Below are 20,772 nucleotides of genomic sequence, written 5' to 3' on the forward strand. Positions count from 1 at the left end.
TTTCTCCATACCTTTATGAAGTTGATATAATGTAAATGAACACAGAAAGCTTTACGATCTGTGTTTTGTACTCCGAGACCTTTTCCTCTTTGCCTTTGCCATCAGTTTTTACATTGATGAACAGTTTTAGCACATTTCCTCACTATGTGAAAAAGACACTTCTTAAACCATAGAGTTTCATGGTACATAGCTTGTGATCGGACAGCAATGTGTTTAGACCATGCACTTTAAATGCAGTTTAAAACATTTATAATTCAGTTTTGTTTAATAGAGATGATTAGAGGTGTTATGAGATTCAAAATACAAATATTTCAGTCTTTTTCCCAATATCAGTTGCTCTCTCTCTCACTCTGTCTCTCTCGGCCACTATTCACACTTGTGCATATACATACACATGCACACACACGCACGCACGCGCGCGCGCGCACACACGCACACACGCACACACACACACACACACACACACAAAGACATCACACAGCAGTTATCTGAATCCATTTTCTTTTTCTTTTTCAAATAAAACTTTGAAAAATGTTGCTCAGCAGGTAGAGAAGCCGGGTAGGCAGAGATATAAGTGCATCATGGCAGATTGACCTTTGACCTGTGGGGGTAGATGTACAAAAGTAAGTTTAAGCGTTACCACAGCAACGGCTGTAATGTAACACATTACAAACAACTGCGTTTTAAAAGTAATACTTTACTTTTTAGCCTTAACTTCAGAACGCCAAAAAAAATACCAAAAAAAAGAAGATGAAAAGCAAAAATAACAAATCAACAAGAATCTGCTCCTGTTTGGTTTACATGTCCACTTTAAGTGCGACACTCAAATTGACAAACTATAAACTAACCATACACCAGAAAGTCAGCAAAAACAAGTAAATGGTATGCCCAGTGCTTAATCTGAAAATTGAGAATCGCCAGAATTAAAGGGACACACAAGGGGTCTGGTGACAATAGATACAGAATGACGTCACGCTAACCCATCTAACTCAAATGCAGCCCAGGTCACCGGTGTAGTTTAAGGGGGAGCGCAAAATACACTGCCTGTAAGGTGGCAAAAGTCCGAAAGAGTCTCGGCAGTGCTATAATCTGAATATTAGATTTGTATTACCGCTGAGCAGAAATGTAAAGGAGTTAAGCGATGCACCCTTCGTCGGCACCCGCTGACACACATCCGGTGGCATTAGCTGCACGTCCATGGGTAACGATACAATGCGGACATGGTTGAGCGCCAATGAACTGGTTCAAGGTAACTTATAGGTAGTCCCCAGTTTACGAACACCCTACTAACGAACCGACCTCCGTAAAGCCTATTATTTAAAAAAAAAAAAGTTACACACAATGGTTCGTACTAACGGACAGACGGACTACTTCGGGCGATGCTCAAAACACTGCGCGTTTTAGGCAGTTCGTCGGCCCGAGGGAGAATAACGCCACACCGTCATCACCATTTTAAGTCAGATCACGTAAACGTTGGGTGCGTTTTGTTTTGACTTACATTTTTCGTGTGTTTACTCTCGTAACCGTGGCTTCAAAGCGTAAATCTGATGCAAGTGGCGGTGATGCATCGAAGAGAAGGAAAACTATCACAATTGAAACGAAATTGGAAATAATGAAGCATTCATAGAGGTGAAACGCTCTTATCGTTTTTGTTTTTTTCACTTGCCCGGTGAGGCGGGGAGGTGAGCCTCGAGCGGGCTCTCATTTCCGGCGTCAAACGGCCGGCCTCCACCGGCCGCAACCCGCTCCCATGACAGTGGCAGGTGGGGAGTTTGAAATGTAAGAAATGTTTCTTTAATGTATTTTATACCAATACACACGTTCTCTCTCTCAATTATAAATACTGTACTGTAGTTAAATTTATTATTACTTAACTATTATATTTGATGTTTTAGGTAAAATATACACTCAGACAAACATTTGACTAATTGACGCTAGATGTGAACTGTACGTAACTTCTGACTTATACAAATTCGACTTACGAACAGACTCAAAAATGGAACTCGTTTGTAATCCTGAGACTGCCTGTACACGCTTCTCCAACGGAGAGGCCAGTCATGCTCGCTTCAGGTGAACGTCGATGATGATGATGATGATGATGACATGCGTCTTTAAGAGAAGCTAGCGTGAATGGCCAAGGCAGGCCTCCTTTCTGCTTCCTTTGGCACTTTTTCAAGCAGTATTGGAGGCAAATCGTTCAACGCTAAGTGAACCAAACCGGTGCAAAATTAAATATATGCCGCTGGATTTCCAGCAAACGCAGAACAGCTTGGTAGGTGAGCAATGATAATTGCTGGATCCTTCCAAGCAAATATCGGAATGCAAACACCCAAATTGAGAGATTTGCGCAAACAGGATTCAGCAGGATGTGACTCAATTTAAGCACTGGGTATGCCAAGAACTACAGGCGTTAAACTACAATTAAACTTTGAGACTTTTTGCGCCCCCTGATGGAGAGGGATCTTGAGGGGAAAGGCAGGATGAAGGCTTACTAAGGAAGGTCAGAGTTGACTGGTGAACGAGGTTAAACCTCGTTATTTACCTCAGGACAGGGGTTAGGGCACAGAGCAGCATGAGCCAATCAGGTTAGCCCGTGAAGGCCTGGAAGTCTGAGTCTGAAACAGGAAGCAGGAAGTGTAAGCACACAAGAAAGACACAATAGAAAGAGAAAATGAATCATAAACTTAGATTTAAAAAGTACGGTACTAAAATGTATACGATGTTTGGCTTGAGTCAAAGTTGTTTTTTGTTTTTTTCTGGAATTATGGCATAAGAACTGGACAAGTAGAGGACGGTACAAAGTGAAACGCATCCTCAAACGATGTCCTAGTATTATACACTATGATGATTTTAATCTGTAGTGATGCCACAAAATGGCAGCAGGATAACGTCTGCATGTCTATCAGTCTCACAAAAGTTTATTACAACAAGTGACATGACATGTTATTGTACGTCACGTCACTTGTTGTAATTCAGTTCCTTTTATTGTGATTCAAGTCTAATCACTAATTATATTTCAGTTCAATGATTAAAAAAACTTCAGAAAGCAGATGTATGAAAAAAGAAATTGATTTTTAATTTGAGCCAACCCAAACCTGATCTTTTCATTGGTAGCTTAATGTCGACACAAACTCATCGGTGCACACAGAGTTATACATGAAATATTTCTATTCCTTTGTGAAGCATACTTTTCAATAAGTTCACAATTAATTTTGGAAAGAAAAAAGAACTAAATTTAGCCATAACGATACTGATCATATAAGAAAGAGTTAGAGGAAGGAACAGAAAATTATTGTTGATTGTTGGAAAAATAATAATGAAACACCGCCACATTTCTGTCACGTTTTTCTAAAATAATTCAAATATTGCATCTCTCCTTTTAGTTGGTTTTATTTCTGTTATTTCCCTTTTAACAACTCGAAAGTAAAGAAACAGCAAAACAAGCCAGTTCAATGAAGTACAATTATAACACACTGCAATATTCACGCCGTTTCTCCCTGTCTGTCTCAGTGTCTTTCCACATTCACAAATAACAGTTGGAAGAAGACAACTACTGGACCAGGACTAAATTGATCTGAAATGGTTTGGATGTCTTAATATAGTCCAAGTGTAAATATGCTTGCTTTTTGCTAGTGATGGCAATTACTGTGAAAGCTAGTTAGTGTAAAATAAGAACATGAGACCTAACTCAAGCGGACATTTCAAACATTTCAATTTAACCAGGTCAATGAACAGTAATACATCACAATAGTACAGAAAAGCAGCACGGACTTGGCTATAAGACACTGTTACGAGATGCGCATTGGAACTTTTGTGTCCTTGTACAGCAGCAAAGAAGGAAAAAAAACGAAAACGAATCGTTAACACTGTCAGAGCAAAGGTTATAATTTCACTCAATAGCATAACATAGTAAAACAAAAATGCGAGTTCTTTGAGACACCAACTGGCTTTTCTCAAATCGCTTTCAGTCATGTGCAGACTGACCAACAAGCCAATTTTTTTTCTTTTTGCTTTTTCTTGTTTGCCATCTCATTATATGGCTGCGTGTATTATCCATCTAACCCTTTTTGGCGCCATACTCTTCTCTCTCCATTGTAAAATGTATTGCCAATGAAATCATAAACTCATTATATCATTAGTGTATACTCACAAAGGGCCTCATTCATCAATAGTTTGTATGTACAAATTTGTTCTTACACACCCATGGAATTGTTTAGCCCTCTAGTTTGTCTGACAGACAGCGGCAAAGTCTGATGGCTATTTGTAATTCCTTTCCCCTAACATCTATGATCTACCTCTTGCTACGACCAATCACCCAGGCTTGCAAAGACATCAGTGTTAGCCAATTGGTGTCTAAATTCATGGGTTACCCAGGTTCTACACTGGCCTCTGAGACAAACGTCAGGGCTACAAAATCCCATGGGTGTGTAAGAACAAATTTGTGCATACAAACAATTGATGAATGATGCCCATTATATCATTTCGGCATTGAAAACAGCCATTCAATTGGACAGTTGTTAGTGTGACATTGTGTGTGTGTGTGTGTGTGTGTGTGTGTGTGTACAGGCAGCATAAAGGATAGCTTGGGTCATCTCCAGCCTCACCATGGTAACATTTACTAAACAGCCGAGGGCAGGGTCAAAGAGTTTGCTGCTCTGTCTTTCTGATTCACACACACTGACACATGCGCCTCTGTAATTATATAGAGATGAGCTGGGTAGCTTCCCACTATAGCATTGATGCATCTTCTCCACACAGCTAGGACTGTGTGCAGACATTTTTTGGGCATGGGCACACATTTAAGGAAAAAGGCATTCCTGCACATAACGCCAATAACTACATGAAGGGCTATATCCTTATTCATATAGGACCCCATTTGTCTTGGCTGCCCTTCTGTGGTGCAGAGCATAAAGCGGGGAAATATGTGCCGACAAACCACTATCCCTGTTGTTCCAGTGACTCTTCATCCATCTAAGCAGTAATCTAATCTTGGCATTCAAAGTCACTACCTGTAACTCTATGACAAAGTTTAAAGATTTAACATCGCAATTTTGTCAAGTACAATTTTTTTTTATTCACTCACATTCTTTCAGTCCACTTAAATATCATTAATATCATTAATATATTGATTAATACTTTTGGCATTAGTTGTGAGCTTTTAAACCTAATTTAACCAAGTGATGTATTCTAATTTCTTCAGGATACATAGGCAGCCAATATTGAGTCATGGCTAGATATTACAACCAAACGCCATGATTATAACCATGTTTTCATGGTAAATAGGATAAGAGAAGTTAGTCCTTTACTGGCAAATGTTGGCATCAACAACACGCAATTTATTAAATTCCATGGTGGATTGTGCATTCTTGATAAACGCCACAATTTTAAGTCCCCAATCAAATTGAAATGAATATATGAATGGAGTCTTACTCGACATCTATACCTGCTCAATCCAGTTGAAGGTTGTGGGACCAGAGCGTATACCATCAGGGACTAGACTGTGGGAGGTCACCCACACAAAGACATGGAGAACACAAAAACTCCATATAGCAATACAAACCACTGAGTCCCTGTACCAACCACACAAGGGATGTATTCGTTTCAGTTTAAATCAATTCAAAATGGCTGCTCTGACTTGCTGCAGAGGGGCAATGGTATCCTGGTCAAAAACAAAGGCTAGTCCCGAACCTGACAAAGTACCTTTGGCACTGTAGCTCTACAAAAATACATGGCACTAAAAACTGACAAGACGCTTTCCTTTTGGACTTTGCACATTTGGAAATTTGGAATGGCAGTGTATGCATAGTAGATCACTGTAAACGCATGCAAAAAAGGCACCAAAATGGATGTTAAATAAAATAGTCATATTATTATTTAATGTTACTTTGCCCTGTCATCACAGATGCTGTGCAAAGGACAATGCTATATTCTCTAATTCGAGTGAATAAAACCTTTGCTCCTCTCCATTAAACAGTACATTCACCAAGCTCTGTTTGATCTGAACAATGGTTGACCCTGAACCCAAATGAGCTAATCAAAATGCTACCTTGCATTTAATGAGCTTCACTTTCAAAGCTCAATTAAAGGTAGTATTCATATCAGGTATATCTACAAAGCAAAGACTATCACTAATTTTAGATTCTGTCTGTTTAGTGTTTTTTGAGCATATGCTAAATGACAATACTTTACTTAAAAAGTTGTCACATTTAGACTATTGGCAAGATTTTGCAACACTGCCTGAATTCAGTTTCCTTACTATTAACAGTGTGCTACATTATGAACGCTTGACTGTTCCATTAGAGCAACGCTGTCTGTCTGTATTGTGTGTGCCAAATTCCACTATAGCCTGGTGACTGTGCAGTCAGGGGGCCAGCTTGTGTATTCTGCATTCTACTGTGGCTCAAAGAGACCTTTTGCAACCTTAGATGTTTTGGAGATCAATATCAGTTGCTCGGTAAGAGCTATCAAGAATTGTCATCAATTTATTGATTCTCTCATTAATTTTCTATATCTGCTTAGTCAAGATCAGTATCATGGAGGACTGGAGGCAATGGGCAGAAAGTGTTGACACTGGGCAGTTTGCAAAACCATTGTAGGGCCAAGGGTTTTTTTGTTTTGTTTTGGGTTTTTTTAACAAATAATAATTAATGCAAAGATTCTGGCACTGCAACTAAAAGTTTTCCTTAAAGTTTTACTCTCAAACTGGGGATGATATCAATCAAATCACAAACAGTCCTCTTGTCATGTTGAGACCAAACAGAACAAGGCATGACCCATTGTTTTAGTAACATTGGGCTTAGTTGAAACCAATCTTATTTTTTTTCTTTGACTTTTTTTTTGGGGGATTTTTCCCCCTTTTTCTCCCCAATTGTATTTGGCCAATTTCCCCACTCTTCCGAGCCATCCCGGTTGCTGCTCCACCCCCTCTGCCAATCCGGGGAGGGCTGCAGACTACCACATGCCTCCACCGATACATGTGGATTCGTCAGCTGCTGTGAGGAGTTTCACCAGACGGACGTAGCGCGTGGGAGGATCACACTATTCCCCCGAGTTCCCCCTCTCCCCTGAACAGGCACACTGACCAACCAGAGGAGGCGCTAATGCAGCAACCAGGACACATACCCACATGTGGCTTCCCACCTGCAGACACAGCCAAATGTGTCTGTAGGGACGCCCAACCAAGCCGGAGGTAACATGGGGATTCGAACCGGCGAATAGACCGCCACGCCACCTGGACACCCCAGCTGAAACCAATCTAACTAAAACACGGTGCTATGACATAAGAGTGACACATTCTCATTGCTGGACAAAACAAGGATGGCCTGTATGGGAAACATTCCATAACAGGGTCTGAACTAACCCAGAAAGGCAAACGCTTATGCACAGATATACAGTGTTGACACAGGACACACAGAAATCGCTTACACACTCACAGATATGCACATACACACACACACACACACGCACACATATAAATGCATGCATGCCTGTATTGTATGTGCACAAACCATACCTAAAACTTTAAAGACAATAGAATCCCTCATTTGATTTAACTAAGTTAAATTATCCATATTTTTTTTCTGCATCTGAATCTCTTCATCCAATTCAGTTCCTTGTAATCTAAACAAACTGTAATTGGCAAATGTAAACTCACAGATAATTCAATAGGCCTGCATTGTCTTACCTTATAAAAACTATACAATATTTCCATTTACAAACAATATTTTAGCTCTCTGCTTCATGCAGCATATGCAACGAGTTGACACTAGCAAAAGCAACGCAATAACACTTTTTTATCAAGATGGATTCAACATTCTTTTTACAGGTTAGTGTATGTAAAAATCTTGTGACTATTAGAGGCACTATACCAATCCCTGGCAAACAATCTACAGCATTATTGTAAGGATCAGTTGGGTATTATGGAGGAAAACAATACATGCTGAAACATGCTCACACACACACACACACACACACACACACACACACACACACACACACACACACACACACACACACACACACACGGAAAATCAAATGGTATCAGCACACAATACACCTACACTTCTTTTTCTTTTTCTCTCTAGCATCATTTTTCCTTGGAGCAGGTTCACAATTTCCACCATAGTGCTTTTGTGGAGTTGTATTGGTCGCAGTGGGTGCAACTGTATCTGGGGGACTATGATCTACCTGCTTCGCAGACAAGACCCCTGGTTCCCTGGGGAGAACAACAACTACCTCCCCCTCATCCACCCCCTGAGCTAAAGGACCTGAGCCTGGTTTTACCTGCCCTTTCTTAAAACCTCCACCTTTCACATCTTTCCCTGTATTTCCACTATCCGCTGTGCTCTGGTTTTTAACAATGTTGACAGTCACACCTCCTTTATTGCCCCCAGTCCTATCAATCATGATTCTGACCCCACCCCCAGCACCTGAGATGAAGTCGGTCGCCGTGGTTGAGGCCGCTCTCTGTTGGGCCTCCATTTCTGACAGGCTGCATGCTAACGCCATCTGCAGATCTTCGTCATCTTCATCTTCCTCACTTTCTCCCCCTACCCCACTGTAATGGAAATAAGGAGCGGAGCTATATGACCGTTGTGCAGCTGCAGAATGAGGGTTGGAGCGGGACCTGTCAGGCTCAGCGGGCGGTCTGGATTGCTGGAGGCGGGGCTGGTGTGGTGACTGACGGGAGGAGGGCTGTTGCTCTCGTCTGCTCAGCTCCAAGGCTAGGGCCATCTCATCCTCCACGCCTGGGGAGAATTCAGTCATGCAAGCATGTACAGTGAATTCCATTAACATGAAAAACACATACTCAGGGAAACACAGAAACACACTGCTAAGAGCAGAAGTAAGAGTGTTCTAGGAAAATGGAAGGTAGGTACGCAGCAGATGGGACAAACGTGCATCTGAAAACTAATTTTCTATTCTGCGTGTATGGACTTACCATTAATAAGAACAGTCTTCAGTACCCCATCCTCCTCAATCTCTGTTCTTTCTTGCCCATTTTCTTTGATCCTATGCACAAGGTACACACACAAGCACACATTAGGGATATAAATAAAATGAACACATCCCCATTCCTTCCTTATATTGTACACCTGTTCCTTAAATGTCTTCTGTTACCAGTATAAAGTACTTTTTAAGTATGCTAATGTTCTCTCACAATAATAATAATAATAATCATTACATTTTATATAGCGTTTTTCTAGACACCCAAAGTGCTTCACATTGAAGGGGGTAACTCACTTCAACTACCACCAATGTGTAACACCCACCTGGGTGATGCACAGCAGCCATTTTGCACCAGAGCACTCACCACACATCAGCTTGATGTGGAGAGGGAGAAATCATTGAGCCAATTACATGGGGGGATGATTAGGTGGCCAGATGGAGAGAGCCAGGTTGGGAATTTTGCAAGGACACCAGGGAAGCCCGTACTCTGCGAGAAGTGCCATTGGATCTTTAATGACCACAGTGAGTCAGGACCTCCGTTTAATGTCTCATCCGAAGGATGGCATCTCCTACAGCCCAGAGTCACTGCACTGAGGCATTGGGATTTGTATTTGTTGTTTTTATTAGGACCAGACAGAAGACTGCCTCCTACTGGCCCACCAACACTACTTCTAGCCTCAACTCAGTTTTCCCGGGAGGTCTCCCATACAAGTACTAGCCAAGTCCATACCTGCTTAGCTTCTGTCATTTGATAGAGCCAGGGTACATGTTGGTATGGCTGCTGGCATGTATGATATGATTCTCAATAATGTAATACTTAATATGGGAAGGTTGTATGATGCATACCCAGTGTCCACACATGTTCCACTGAACACATTTTGCATTCTTAGGTTTTTTTTATTTCACTGTAAAAAAAACGTGCAAATAATTTCTGAATCCTATCACCCTTAGCCTATTGGATTTTTGTAGATGCACAGATATGCTTAGATTCCTCAATATTTTTAAACATTCATAATTAAATTAAAGACCATATACTTCATTACAAAAAAGGCCCTTTCAACAGCTAAAACATCCTATTATGCAAATATCATCAGTACAGTTGAAGGGAATACTGGAATACTCTTCTTCACAGTTAAAAGGTTACTAAATCTACCTGAAAACAATATGCACAATAACCGTTCGAATGAACAACGCTCTGCTACTTTGTTCAACTCCAAAATTAGTATCATTCATGAGCAGCTAGCCTCTCCTAACATCATGCAGACTGACTCGCCATCAGCAAGTGCCATGAAACTGTCCCCATCCAACTGTCCTATGTGACTTCAGACTTCCAACTGAAAATCACATTTCTGAAGTTATTACTAAGTCTAGCACCTCCACACGTCACCTGGATCCAATTCCCACAACCCTAGTCAAAACATGCCTACCCTCGATCATCTCCCTGATAACCTCCATTATCAACTGCTCTCTGTCCACTGGTACAGTTCCCCCTTCACTGAAGGGTACCTTAATCAGACCAACTCTGAAAATTTTTAATTTAGATTCTACTGACCAAAACAGCTACTGGCCTATTTCCAATTTACCATTCATTGCCAAAATCCTTGAGAGGGTAGTTGCATCTCGACTCCAGATCTACCTTGATAACAATAATCTCTTTGAACAATTCCAATCTGACTTTCCTCCCAAATATAGCACAGAAACAGCCCTGGTTAAGATTGCTAATGACCTCCTTCGTGCAGCTGACTCCGGTCAGCTCTCTATCCTCATCGTCCTTGACCTCACCGCAGCTTATGATATGACAACCCAGCAGCTCCTCATGAATCGTCTGGCTAGCACTGGAGTTGGGGGCACTGTGTGTCAGTGGTTTGCTTCCTACCTTACAGACAGGACACATTTTGTACAAATTCAGAATTGCCAGTCAGAAAGATTGATAGTTCCTCATGGAGTTCCACAGGGTTCAGTGTTGAGGCCACTCCTTTTTATCATTTAACTCCTCCCTCTTGGCAACATCTGCTGGCACCATGGTATCCATGTCCACTGCTATGCTAATACACAGCTTTACGTGTCCACTAAGCCCACTTCCACTCTCCCCTCCAGTACCCTCACTGCTTGTCTCCATGATATACAGATTTGGATGACTAACAATTATCTGAAATTCAACAGTAGTAAAACTGAGCTACTCCTCATTGGCACTAAATCTACACTCTCAAAAACTAATATTTGTTCACTCCCCATTGCTGGAGCCACCATATCCATCTCTGCTCAGGCTAAAAGCCTTGGTGTTATCCTAGATAGTTTCCTTTTCCAGGGATATATACAATGTCTCCCAGATTGCCCTTTTCCATCTGCAAAACATCTCCAGACTACGCCCTGATTCAACACAACACTCCACGGAAGTCTTAGTCAATGCTTTGGTCACATCACGCATTGACTACTGCAATGCAATCCTGGCAGGCATCCCCAACAAACTTATTCATCGACTTCATCTCATCCGGCATTCCGCAGCACGGATTATTACACGTTCAAAGTCCACTGACCATGTCTCTCCCCTGCTGATTCAATTACACTGGCTTCCTGTGTCACAGCAAATTAATGATGAAATTTTGTTATTAACATTCAAAGCTCTTCATAATCTATCCCCTGCTTATCTCACAGACCTCCTTCAGACCTACACTTCATCTCGCTCCCTGCGTTCTTCACCAGCAAGTCTATTGGCACTACCAGCATCAACCTCAGCACAATGGGTGCCAGGGCTTACTGCTATACTGCACCCAAACTCTGGAACTCCATTCCCTGTCACATCGTCTTACAGGACTCCATTACAGAATTCAAAACTGCTCTTAAAACCCACCTTTTTAAACTAGCACACTAACTTTAACACCACCAAATACATCTTTTTTTAACTGCTGCTGCTGGTTAGCTTATTGTTTTTTATTGTTGATTACACTAACGTTTTTTTTAACTGTTTCATTTTATTGTGTTTAATGTAAGGTGACCTTGAGTGTCATGAAAGGTGCCATTAAATAAATGTTAATTAATTGCTCCCAAAGAACCCAAATGCGTTTCAGGAAAGCAACAGACCTTTTACTTTTTAGGTCCCTCCGAATAACAGCACACTTAAATGCCTGGCATATTAATGAAAGGGGCTAATTTATAAAATCCTTTTCGGCATTCTAATTCTAACAGCATCTGTGGATTACTGGAAAATGTATGCTCAGATTCCTTTTGTAATATCCCATTCATCAGCAAAAAGAAAAACAAAAACTATAGGGTGTCCGGGTAGCGTAGCAATCTATTCCGTTGCCTACCAACACTGGGATAACCGGTTCGAATCCCCATGTTGCCTGCGGCTTAGTCGGGTGTCCCTACAGGCACAATTGGCTGTGTCTGCGAGTGGGAAGCCGGATGTGAGTACGTGTTCTGGTCGCTGCACTAGCGCCTTCTCTGGTCAGTCGGGGTGCCTGTTCGGGGGGAGGAGGAACTGGGGGGAATGGCATGATCCTCCCACGCGCTATGTCCCCCTGGCGAAACTCCTCACTGTCAGGTGAAAAGAAGTGGCTGGCTACTCCACATGTATCGGAGGAGGCATATGGTTGTCCCCAGCCTTCCCTGGATCGGCAGAGGGGGTGGAGCAGCGACCGGGACAGATCAGAGAGCAGGGTAACTGGCTGGATACAACTGGGGCGAAAAAGGGGGGAATTTTTTTTTTAAACAAAAAAAGAAAGAAAATAAATTAAACCATTCACTTGCTGACCTCTACTGGGAGCTCAGACTGTAATCTGTAGAGTGGCACCACTGGAGCTGACAGGGAATCTGTTTTGCTCAAGGACTCTAGCATCAATGAGAACTGCTGTGATGGGATAGCCTACAAGTCTATTATGAAATCTAATGAGACTTTCCAATGTGGAAAGCCATGTGCAACATTGCTAGCTTTATGCCCATTTATTAGTACAGCTAACATGATAACCCACCCTGGACATGGACAGATGGACTCAAATATGCATTTGCAGCAGTCCAGTGAAATTTACAAAATAGTCAAGAGGGATTTGGCACAGTTCACCACATACCTAAAATGGTTATGTAACTGAAGGTTTTTTAGCTTTAGGTGAAGGATCGTTGCAGCAAGAAGCAGCAAAATATAAGCCAATGGCACCAGACAAGTCTCTCAAGTTAATCACTTTGATCTTTCTAGTGAGACTGGTAATGACCTCCCTCTCGTTGACATCAATTTTAAAAAGGCCGGTCAAATGCGGCAGAAATGTAAAACAGCATGGGCAGCCAAAGTGGATGGCAGAGATGGTTGCTCAGAAAATCAACGTGATCGACTCACGAGATTGGTTTGGTTCACAACGTAAGAAAAAGTCACTTCTGGGGAGGATTGTACATACTTCTTGGTGGTGGTGCGTTTGCCATTCACAATACGAGTGGAAGTAGAGACAGATTTGAAGTTGCCCATCCCTCCTCCCATGCTGTCCATCCCATCCATACCCCCCAGCGAAGAAGAGAAGGAAGTGAAATCTGTTACAGGGGAGGAAAAGAGAGAAGAGACTTTGATTTCATTGAGGAGTTGAATCCCATGGCAAAATTCCTAAATGTTTGCTTTTGATAGAAAGTCATGATGTCTTCTGTTACTGCAATGTACCAAAGAGAATCACAGATAATATTTTTGGAAAAGTGACTGCTTACCTCCTGATGAGGGAAAAGAGAAGAATCGACTTGGGCCAAGACGAGAGGATCCTGAGTGTCCATGGAAACCATGACCATGGACACCTCCAAAGGATGAGAAGTCATCTGAATGAGAGAGAGACATAATTATACAGGAGCAGGGATGAACTTGTAGACCGAATGTCAGATAAGATGCAGTTAAGAGTTGTTCCAAGAGATGTTAGCAAAGTAAGAGCCAAGAAGTTCAATATTCTTTCACGTTTCTCCTTTTTACTTACGTTTCACCTGCTATTGTGCACAGCACAGTTAAGTGCATCTGAATGTACAAAATGTGCTTTATAAAATGAAGTTTGATGACTGAATAATGAGAACTTTGTTACATCTAATTCATGCTATACAATCAAATGCATGGAGTAATGCACCAATGATTTTCAAAGAAGGACCCCCAGGGGGTCCTCAACAGGTGAAAAAGATGCCTGCAAACAAATAAAGGAAAATGTTTATTCCCTTAATATTATCATTATTACCTGGCAACCTGTCCAGGGTGTTCCCCTGCCTGCCACCCAATGATTTCTGGGATAGCCTCCTGCATCCCACAACCCGAATTCGGATAAGCAGCTTGGATAATGGATGGATGGATGATCTTATCATTATGAGAACCCGATGGCTACACTAATGGAAATGGCAATGAAAACGTTTAGAGTCCACTGTACAAAGTGGTGTAGCCTACCGAAGAAGCTAGCAAAGGGATCCTGGCCCCCGAAGAACTCTCGGAACACCTCGTCTGGGCTGCGGAATGTAAAGGTGAACCCTGGGAAATCTGACGGGAAATCTGTTGGAGAACTGGAGGAACCTGGAAATGAAACGGGAAGCAGCAAGGAGTTGATAGAGAAGAGAAAGGGTGGGGGAAGGCATGAAAGATAGGTACAAGGGTTAAATGAGAAGGAAGGAAGAGAGAAAAGATGCAGGAGAGGAGGGAGAGAGAATAAAAACGGATGAGGCAGAAAAGGCAGAGTGAGTGAAGAGAAAGAAAAAAAGGGTTACAGAGGGGAGAACAAGAGTGGACAGGGAGGGAAGGAGAGGAAGGAAAAGACAGATGGGTGGAAAAGAGTAAGAAGAGAACAAACACAGGTTAATAATCAAGTTTCAAATTTCTATTAACACTGGCATTTTAAAAGGGTAATTCAAAATTTTGGAAGACCATTGAGCACAGCAAATAACACAGGCCCAGCAAGCACTAAAAGGGATTTAAAATGTCTAACATTTTGAAATAACCACCTAAATTCTTTATGACTGACTGCTCTTATGCTGACTTTGGCTGAACCATTAAGTGTTTTTTTAAATGGGTGAAAACTTCCCTAATGTCCCTGTTGACTTGCATTGCAATGCAGCTGGTTAGCAACAGCTGCATGTCCAGTGTGAGGTACAGGATGATGAACGTGAAAATTAAATCGGCTAATCGACACCGCTAGTGGTGAGTGAAAAATAGTAGGATTTCAAAACTTGCAAACTATCCCATTGAGTCATCAGCTAGGTACTAGCTAAAATATATGTCTCCATCTCTCATTTGCACTAGTTCTGTAAGACTTTCCAAACTGTTCCTCTTTAACCCTAGTGTGACAGAGTAACAGTACTTCACCAAGCATGGAAAATGCAGGGCAATTAAATGTGGTTACAGCTGCACAACACAAAACATTGCTGAATTATAGTTTTTCTTCTTATTTACCTCTGTGTCGCATCCTCTCATTCCCATAGGTGTTGTATGCCTCTCTTTTGCTCTCTGTAAGATAAGAAGAGGGTAGAGCCAATAAGGGCAGAGAAATACATTTTAAGTCACTCGTCAATACAACAAAAAAATAATTAAAGTGAAACTCTTAGTAAATAAAGTCACTTTAAATTACAATCCTGAAGACCAATATTTTGTTTAACCTGCTGACACCTATGTATTACATGGTAGTTGCAGTGGGTTTTGAGTAGGGCTGCACAGAAGATCAAAAATTTACCTTCATCGCAATATCAACATGCGCAATATACGTATCGCAAAAGACTGCTTGAACTGCGATAAATGGTATATGCAGTTTGTGTTGACTTTGAAAAAAGTCAACACAAACTCTGAAAAAAGTCGGTAGTATCACTTGACTGATTCCACCTCAGTAACAACAAAATATAATGTAAAAAATAAAATTCTAACATTAGTTACTCACTCTGCAAAACTGGTAAGACAGCAGTTTTAAATTGAGACTGTTGTGTAATCATTTATAATATAAACTCCTAGTAGCTGCTATATTTAAATAGGCCTAGATGTTGTGTTAAAGTGATGAAGAAACTGTATTGCCATGCAACCAATTTGGTGGTATTTGTTCATTGTCAATATAGCGGCTGCAGTCAGGTGCATTTTTTTTTTCAATAAAACCATGTTGCTGGAGTGGAAATAATGCATTTCATTTTTTTATTCAGTGCGCATAGGCTGTTAATTGTCTGGGGTCTATGTTAGCAGCAAACATAAAGCAAAAAAACATTAAAACTGTATACTTCAATATTTGTTCATTTATCACAAGTCATATCGTCATCGCGATATTCAACAACCTTATCGCATATCGCATGTTTTCCTAATATTGTGCAGCCCTAGTTTTAAGCCATCCATTCAGATCCACTTAAAATGAATGAGTTGCCAGTGCCTCAGTCATCATTACCTTCCCCACCGTTAAACAAATAAACAGAGTTTCACTTGTGTTTAAGCTACTGATGTTGTAGTAAAGGTCTTTTACAAGATTATTCTTCCATATTTGCTTGTTACCCGCAACTTCACTTCTTCTTCAACTCTCATCTACTTGCCTTATTCTCCGGCTATGCTGAAGATGTAAAGCACTACGTACAACGTCATTTTTCCCAGGACATTCCTGTGAGACCGTTAACCATTAAAATGAGCAATTCAACTGAGTATTCATGGATTGGATGTTTGTGCATTAGCGATCATCTTTATAAATCTATTTCTGATTTTTCCCTTTTTCTCCCAATTCTAGTGGCCAATCGATCCCTATTTTAGTTCAAACACCCACCCTCGTACTGCATGCGTTCACCAATTGCATCTCTCTGGCCGGCAGTCTCGAAGGAGACGCCTCGCCACTTTCGTGACAAGGCGAATCCAGGCCGAACCACTGCTTTTCTGACACACAAAGAGACGCATTTATGTGACGAACACAAGCCAACTCTGCCCTCCTCCCGAAGACAGCATTGCCAATTATTGCTGCTTCATCGAATCCGGCCATAGTCGGATCTGACGAGACCGGGACACGAACCCTGGTCCCCAGTGAGCAACTGCATCGACACAAAGCCGATGCTTAGACTGCTACACCACCGCGGACCCCCTTAGTGATCGTCTTAAATATGACAGTATTAGAAAGTATTCAAACTCTTTAGCTGTGTGTAAATGTTCAACATTGTACAGTTTGATATATTTTAGCATTGACTTAGAGGGTCAACAGCTGAAGTTCCACTTTGAAAAAAATGCTATCAGAGAAACACACACACACACACACACACACACTTAAAATACTTGTTGTCCTGTCCTGACTTACTGTCAGACAGGACTTCATAGGCCTCAGCCAGTTCTTTGAACTTCCTCTCTGCCTCCTCCTTGTTGTCTGGGTTCTTGTCTGGATGCCATCTCAGCGCCTGCTTTCTATACCTGAACACATAGACACGTAGACACACATGGACATATACACAGGCAGACACACACAGGCAAACACACAAACACAGACCTCACACACACACACACACACACATACACACAAGACAAACACAGACATAAAAGACAAACAAAAACACACAAACAAAAACACAGACAATTACACATACACGCATATACACACAAGATATACACACAGACAAACACAGACACCAGACACATAAACAGACATTTAGAGACATATGCACAGACACCAATGCAGACATGCATATCACACATACAAACAGATTAATACAGATGCACACATAGACGCACACATAAATACACAGTCCACAGACATGGAAAAACACAAAAAGGTATCAAATTTTCTACTGATTCACAATGTGAGAGGGCATTTGTTTTACAATAATGGACTACAAATTACAGCTTCTCTTGATATCGAAGTAGTAGGTGCCTTTGGAATGGCTGTTGCAGCTAGAAAAGCGCTATAAAAATACAACTTGATTGATTGACTGAAGCTGCATTTTATGACAGAATATAGTTTTAAGATCCAAAAGAGTGTGGCCTGGTGCAAATAGTGGGCCAGCCCATTAGAGCCATGTATACTCACGCTTTCTTGATGTCTTCCTGAGAGGCTGTTTTGGACACTCCGAGGATTTGATAGTAATCCACCATGTCGCCTCCTCTGGCTCTTCGACGCAACTGCAACGAACGACACCAAAAATAAAACAACAACAAAAAAGAAAACATCAGTGCGTTTTTTAAATTTTGTTTTGGTTTTGTTTTGTATCTTTAAAGGAAATATCCCAAGAAATGCTCAATTCCAATACCCACAATTGGTCAGTGCAAGAAAACTCTTAAGACCGTCCACCTCATATTCTGTGATGTCTGATGTACAGATGTACAGCTCAACAGACTACTCCATAAGGAGAGGCCAAGAGGGGCGGGGGGGATATTCCATTTGGTCCAAATGTATGAACACTGAAATCGTGAATTACAGTGGTTGGTATTTTAAGACAAAAGCTGGTATTCGATATCAACTCCACTCGTTAGAAGCAGGGTGGCAACAAACACGAATGACTCATAATTGCTCTGTTTCAACGAGGACTGATGTAATCAAAACCAACCAATATATTATCAGTGAGAATATGATTACATGTAAGGGGTTTTCCTGAGTCTTTTATAAAGAGAATCTGAGCAGGGTGAAGTCACGCCTCCTGTAAACTATATCAGGGATTCCCAATTTGGCACCCAAGGACCCCCTGAGACTCCCCTCAGGCCTGCTTCATTGGCCAAACTTTAGCAGCAAAATTACATGGCAAGGATGTTTTTTTTCCAGCTTTGACTTTATCTACTGTACCCTGCTTGCTAACCGGTGGTCAAGCATGCATTTCTGTTCAAGATAAGGGTTCACGGCAGAATAACATCAGCCGGTCCAAGTATGTATTGGAAGGTCACTTGTATGAAAAGGTTTTGAAAATCTGGTGTTTACACAACTGTATGCCCAAACCTGAAAAGGGAAAAGAAACAGCTTCTTGTCAACATTTACTCTATTTGCAGACCAACAGCTCGGTTTTGGTTACACGGCATCAAGAGATTTGTGAGAAAGTGTGTTACCAAAACATTATTGCTTTTTCATTCTGGCTTGCAAATAAAGCCAAGAGTGAAGCCTGGGCTACATTTCCTTATTTGGGCATTGAATCAAAATAGTTATGTATGGGGGCTGAGGCATTTCTTTCTCAAAATAAGAAAAAAACAGAACTGTTTGGGTAAGTTGCTGTTGTGGCGGCTTGGTGGATATTTGTCTGGCATGTGTGACAAACTGGCAATCCATTGTTACAACAAAACAAAAAAAGCAAAAGTTAATGAAGAATGAGTACTTTTTATCTGTTTAACATTATTTCATCTTCATTATTTTTTCACGTCAATTGCAGTCGTTTTACGCCGGTTGTCGTGATTAGGCTACTGAAACTAAATGATTACCAGGGGGAATGCGTAAACATATTTCGGCCAAACTATTTCAATCGGAGAACAATTTCAGTGAACGGGTCCCCGATTGTTCCAGCAAACTCGGTGTCAGCATTATACCCCCACCCCACCCCAATTACTCATTACAGGACAGATCCAGTATCGAGGGCTAAAATGCATTCCGAGCTGAGCTGAACTAAACTAAACCGGACTCGGACCAGCCCGGTATCCCCCCCTCTGGAGCAGCCATGCTTTCTGACTCACGTTGTGTTGAACCGAGTGTGTGTGGGTGTGTGCGGCGGGGGGGGGGGGGGTAAAAACGCGGTATTACTGTGTTATTTCCAGCTTGAACACTATCATGGCATCTGACAGCTGCTGTTGTGACACACGGTTTTTTCACAAAAGCACGCGCGCGCGTGCGCGACTTACTCATTACTATTAAATAAAACGTTTCATTCAAGGCTCATTGAGATTTTGTTATAGGATGCCAAAACGTTTCATCCATAACGAAGCCGCCGCGCTCGAAAACAAACTGTCATTCGTACAGCGTATAGCGGCGTAGGCTCCCCATGAACCATTTCACATTACTGTGTTATGCCTCGTTCAGACCTGCCGCTTTGTTTTTACCTTTTGCTGGAATCAGTACGCACTTCTGACGTCCGTTCCGAGAGTTTAAAGCAAAAAAGAAAAGAAAAAAGAATAAAAATTAAAGTAGCACCTCCGGAATGGGCTTCTCGTCCCTTATTGAGAGTAGCACGGCTTGCAAATATAAATAGACCTCTTTCCCGTGGTGGGCCTTAGTCTCGCTTTCCACCGACCGAGGAATACTAAAACTACAAATGCTAAAACGGGTTTATTCTGCCGGGACCATAACTCCACAAGCCAGCCCCCTTTTCGCCTCTCTCCCCTTCGCCCTTCTTGCGGCTTAGGTATGACGTCATCATCAGCTGAGGACGCGCCGTGGGGGGGGGGGCACGTCTAGAACATGCCAGAGAGCTGCGACACTCCCATAGACGTCTGTTGTAATTGGAGAATGCGGAAGTAACTGGTGTCGTGGGGCGACCAAACAGCGTTTAACCCCATTCATTTCCAGCGGTTCCCAAGTACGCTCACTGGCAATTTGATGAAATGACTGTATTTTTTTTCATTTTAACTGATTAGCGGACCTCTCATGAATTTGGTAAAAGGCGGCATTTTATGTAGCCAGCTTTAGTTAATGTTTATCATATAACAGCGCGTTAAATTCTAAATGAAATCACCATTTTGTAGTGGTTATTGGGATACATAATTCCCCTTATTGAGCTAGTAGTAACGTTGGTTTACAGCTGTTGTTTTCTCGGTTCGGGTTTACAGTGACACACTTCCGCTGCGCGGGTTTTTGTGTTGTTGTTGTTATGGTTGAAGGAATAAATGGTGCACGTTGCGTAGCCGAAGGAGAAAGTTGTCACGACTCCTGCTTGAGCTCCTCTACTCTGGTGACCCCGACGTTTGTCTCTTGG

At 41.7% G+C, this 20,772-nt stretch overlaps 1 protein-coding gene across 2 annotated transcripts; it reads right to left on the minus strand.

Annotated features, from left to right (window-relative positions):
- Positions 1–246: 246 nt before the first annotated feature.
- On the minus strand, positions 247–20,177 carry dnajb2 (DnaJ heat shock protein family (Hsp40) member B2). 2 transcript variants are annotated; one of them, XM_056289712.1, is made up of 11 exons: positions 19,901–20,177; positions 17,916–18,007; positions 17,193–17,302; positions 15,341–15,394; positions 14,345–14,467; positions 13,636–13,740; positions 13,338–13,467; positions 8,942–9,012; positions 8,430–8,747; positions 2,543–2,615; positions 247–601 (listed from the first exon to the last, which is right to left on the minus strand). In XM_056289712.1, the coding sequence occupies exons 2-10, from the start codon at positions 17,978–17,980 to the stop codon at positions 2,587–2,589; spliced, it is 1,005 nt and encodes a 334-aa protein (XP_056145687.1). In that variant the 5' UTR covers positions 17,981–18,007; positions 19,901–20,177; the 3' UTR covers positions 247–601; positions 2,543–2,586. The 2 variants fall into 2 exon arrangements, with proteins under 2 accessions (XP_056145687.1, XP_056145686.1); XM_056289711.1 differs by lacking the exons at positions 247–601; positions 2,543–2,615 and having other exon boundaries at positions 3,077–8,747.
- Positions 20,178–20,772: the final 595 nt, after the last annotated feature.

This window comes from Lampris incognitus, chromosome 11, assembly GCF_029633865.1.
Source record: "Lampris incognitus isolate fLamInc1 chromosome 11, fLamInc1.hap2, whole genome shotgun sequence".
Classification (NCBI taxonomy): Eukaryota; Metazoa; Chordata; class Actinopteri; order Lampriformes; family Lampridae; genus Lampris; species Lampris incognitus.

Coding starts and splice junctions, on each gene's coding strand:
- dnajb2 (XM_056289711.1), bottom strand. CDS start 17,980: ATGGTGGATTACTATCAAATCCTCGGAGTGTCCAAAACAGCCTCTCAG. Junction 13,741..14,344: donor TCCCTTTGCTAGCTTCTTCG/GTAGGCTACACC, acceptor TCTCTCATTCAG/ATGACTTCTCATCCTTTGGA. Junction 13,468..13,635: donor CTCTTTTCCCTCATCAGGAG/GTAAGCAGTCAC, acceptor CCCCTGTAACAG/ATTTCACTTCCTTCTCTTCT.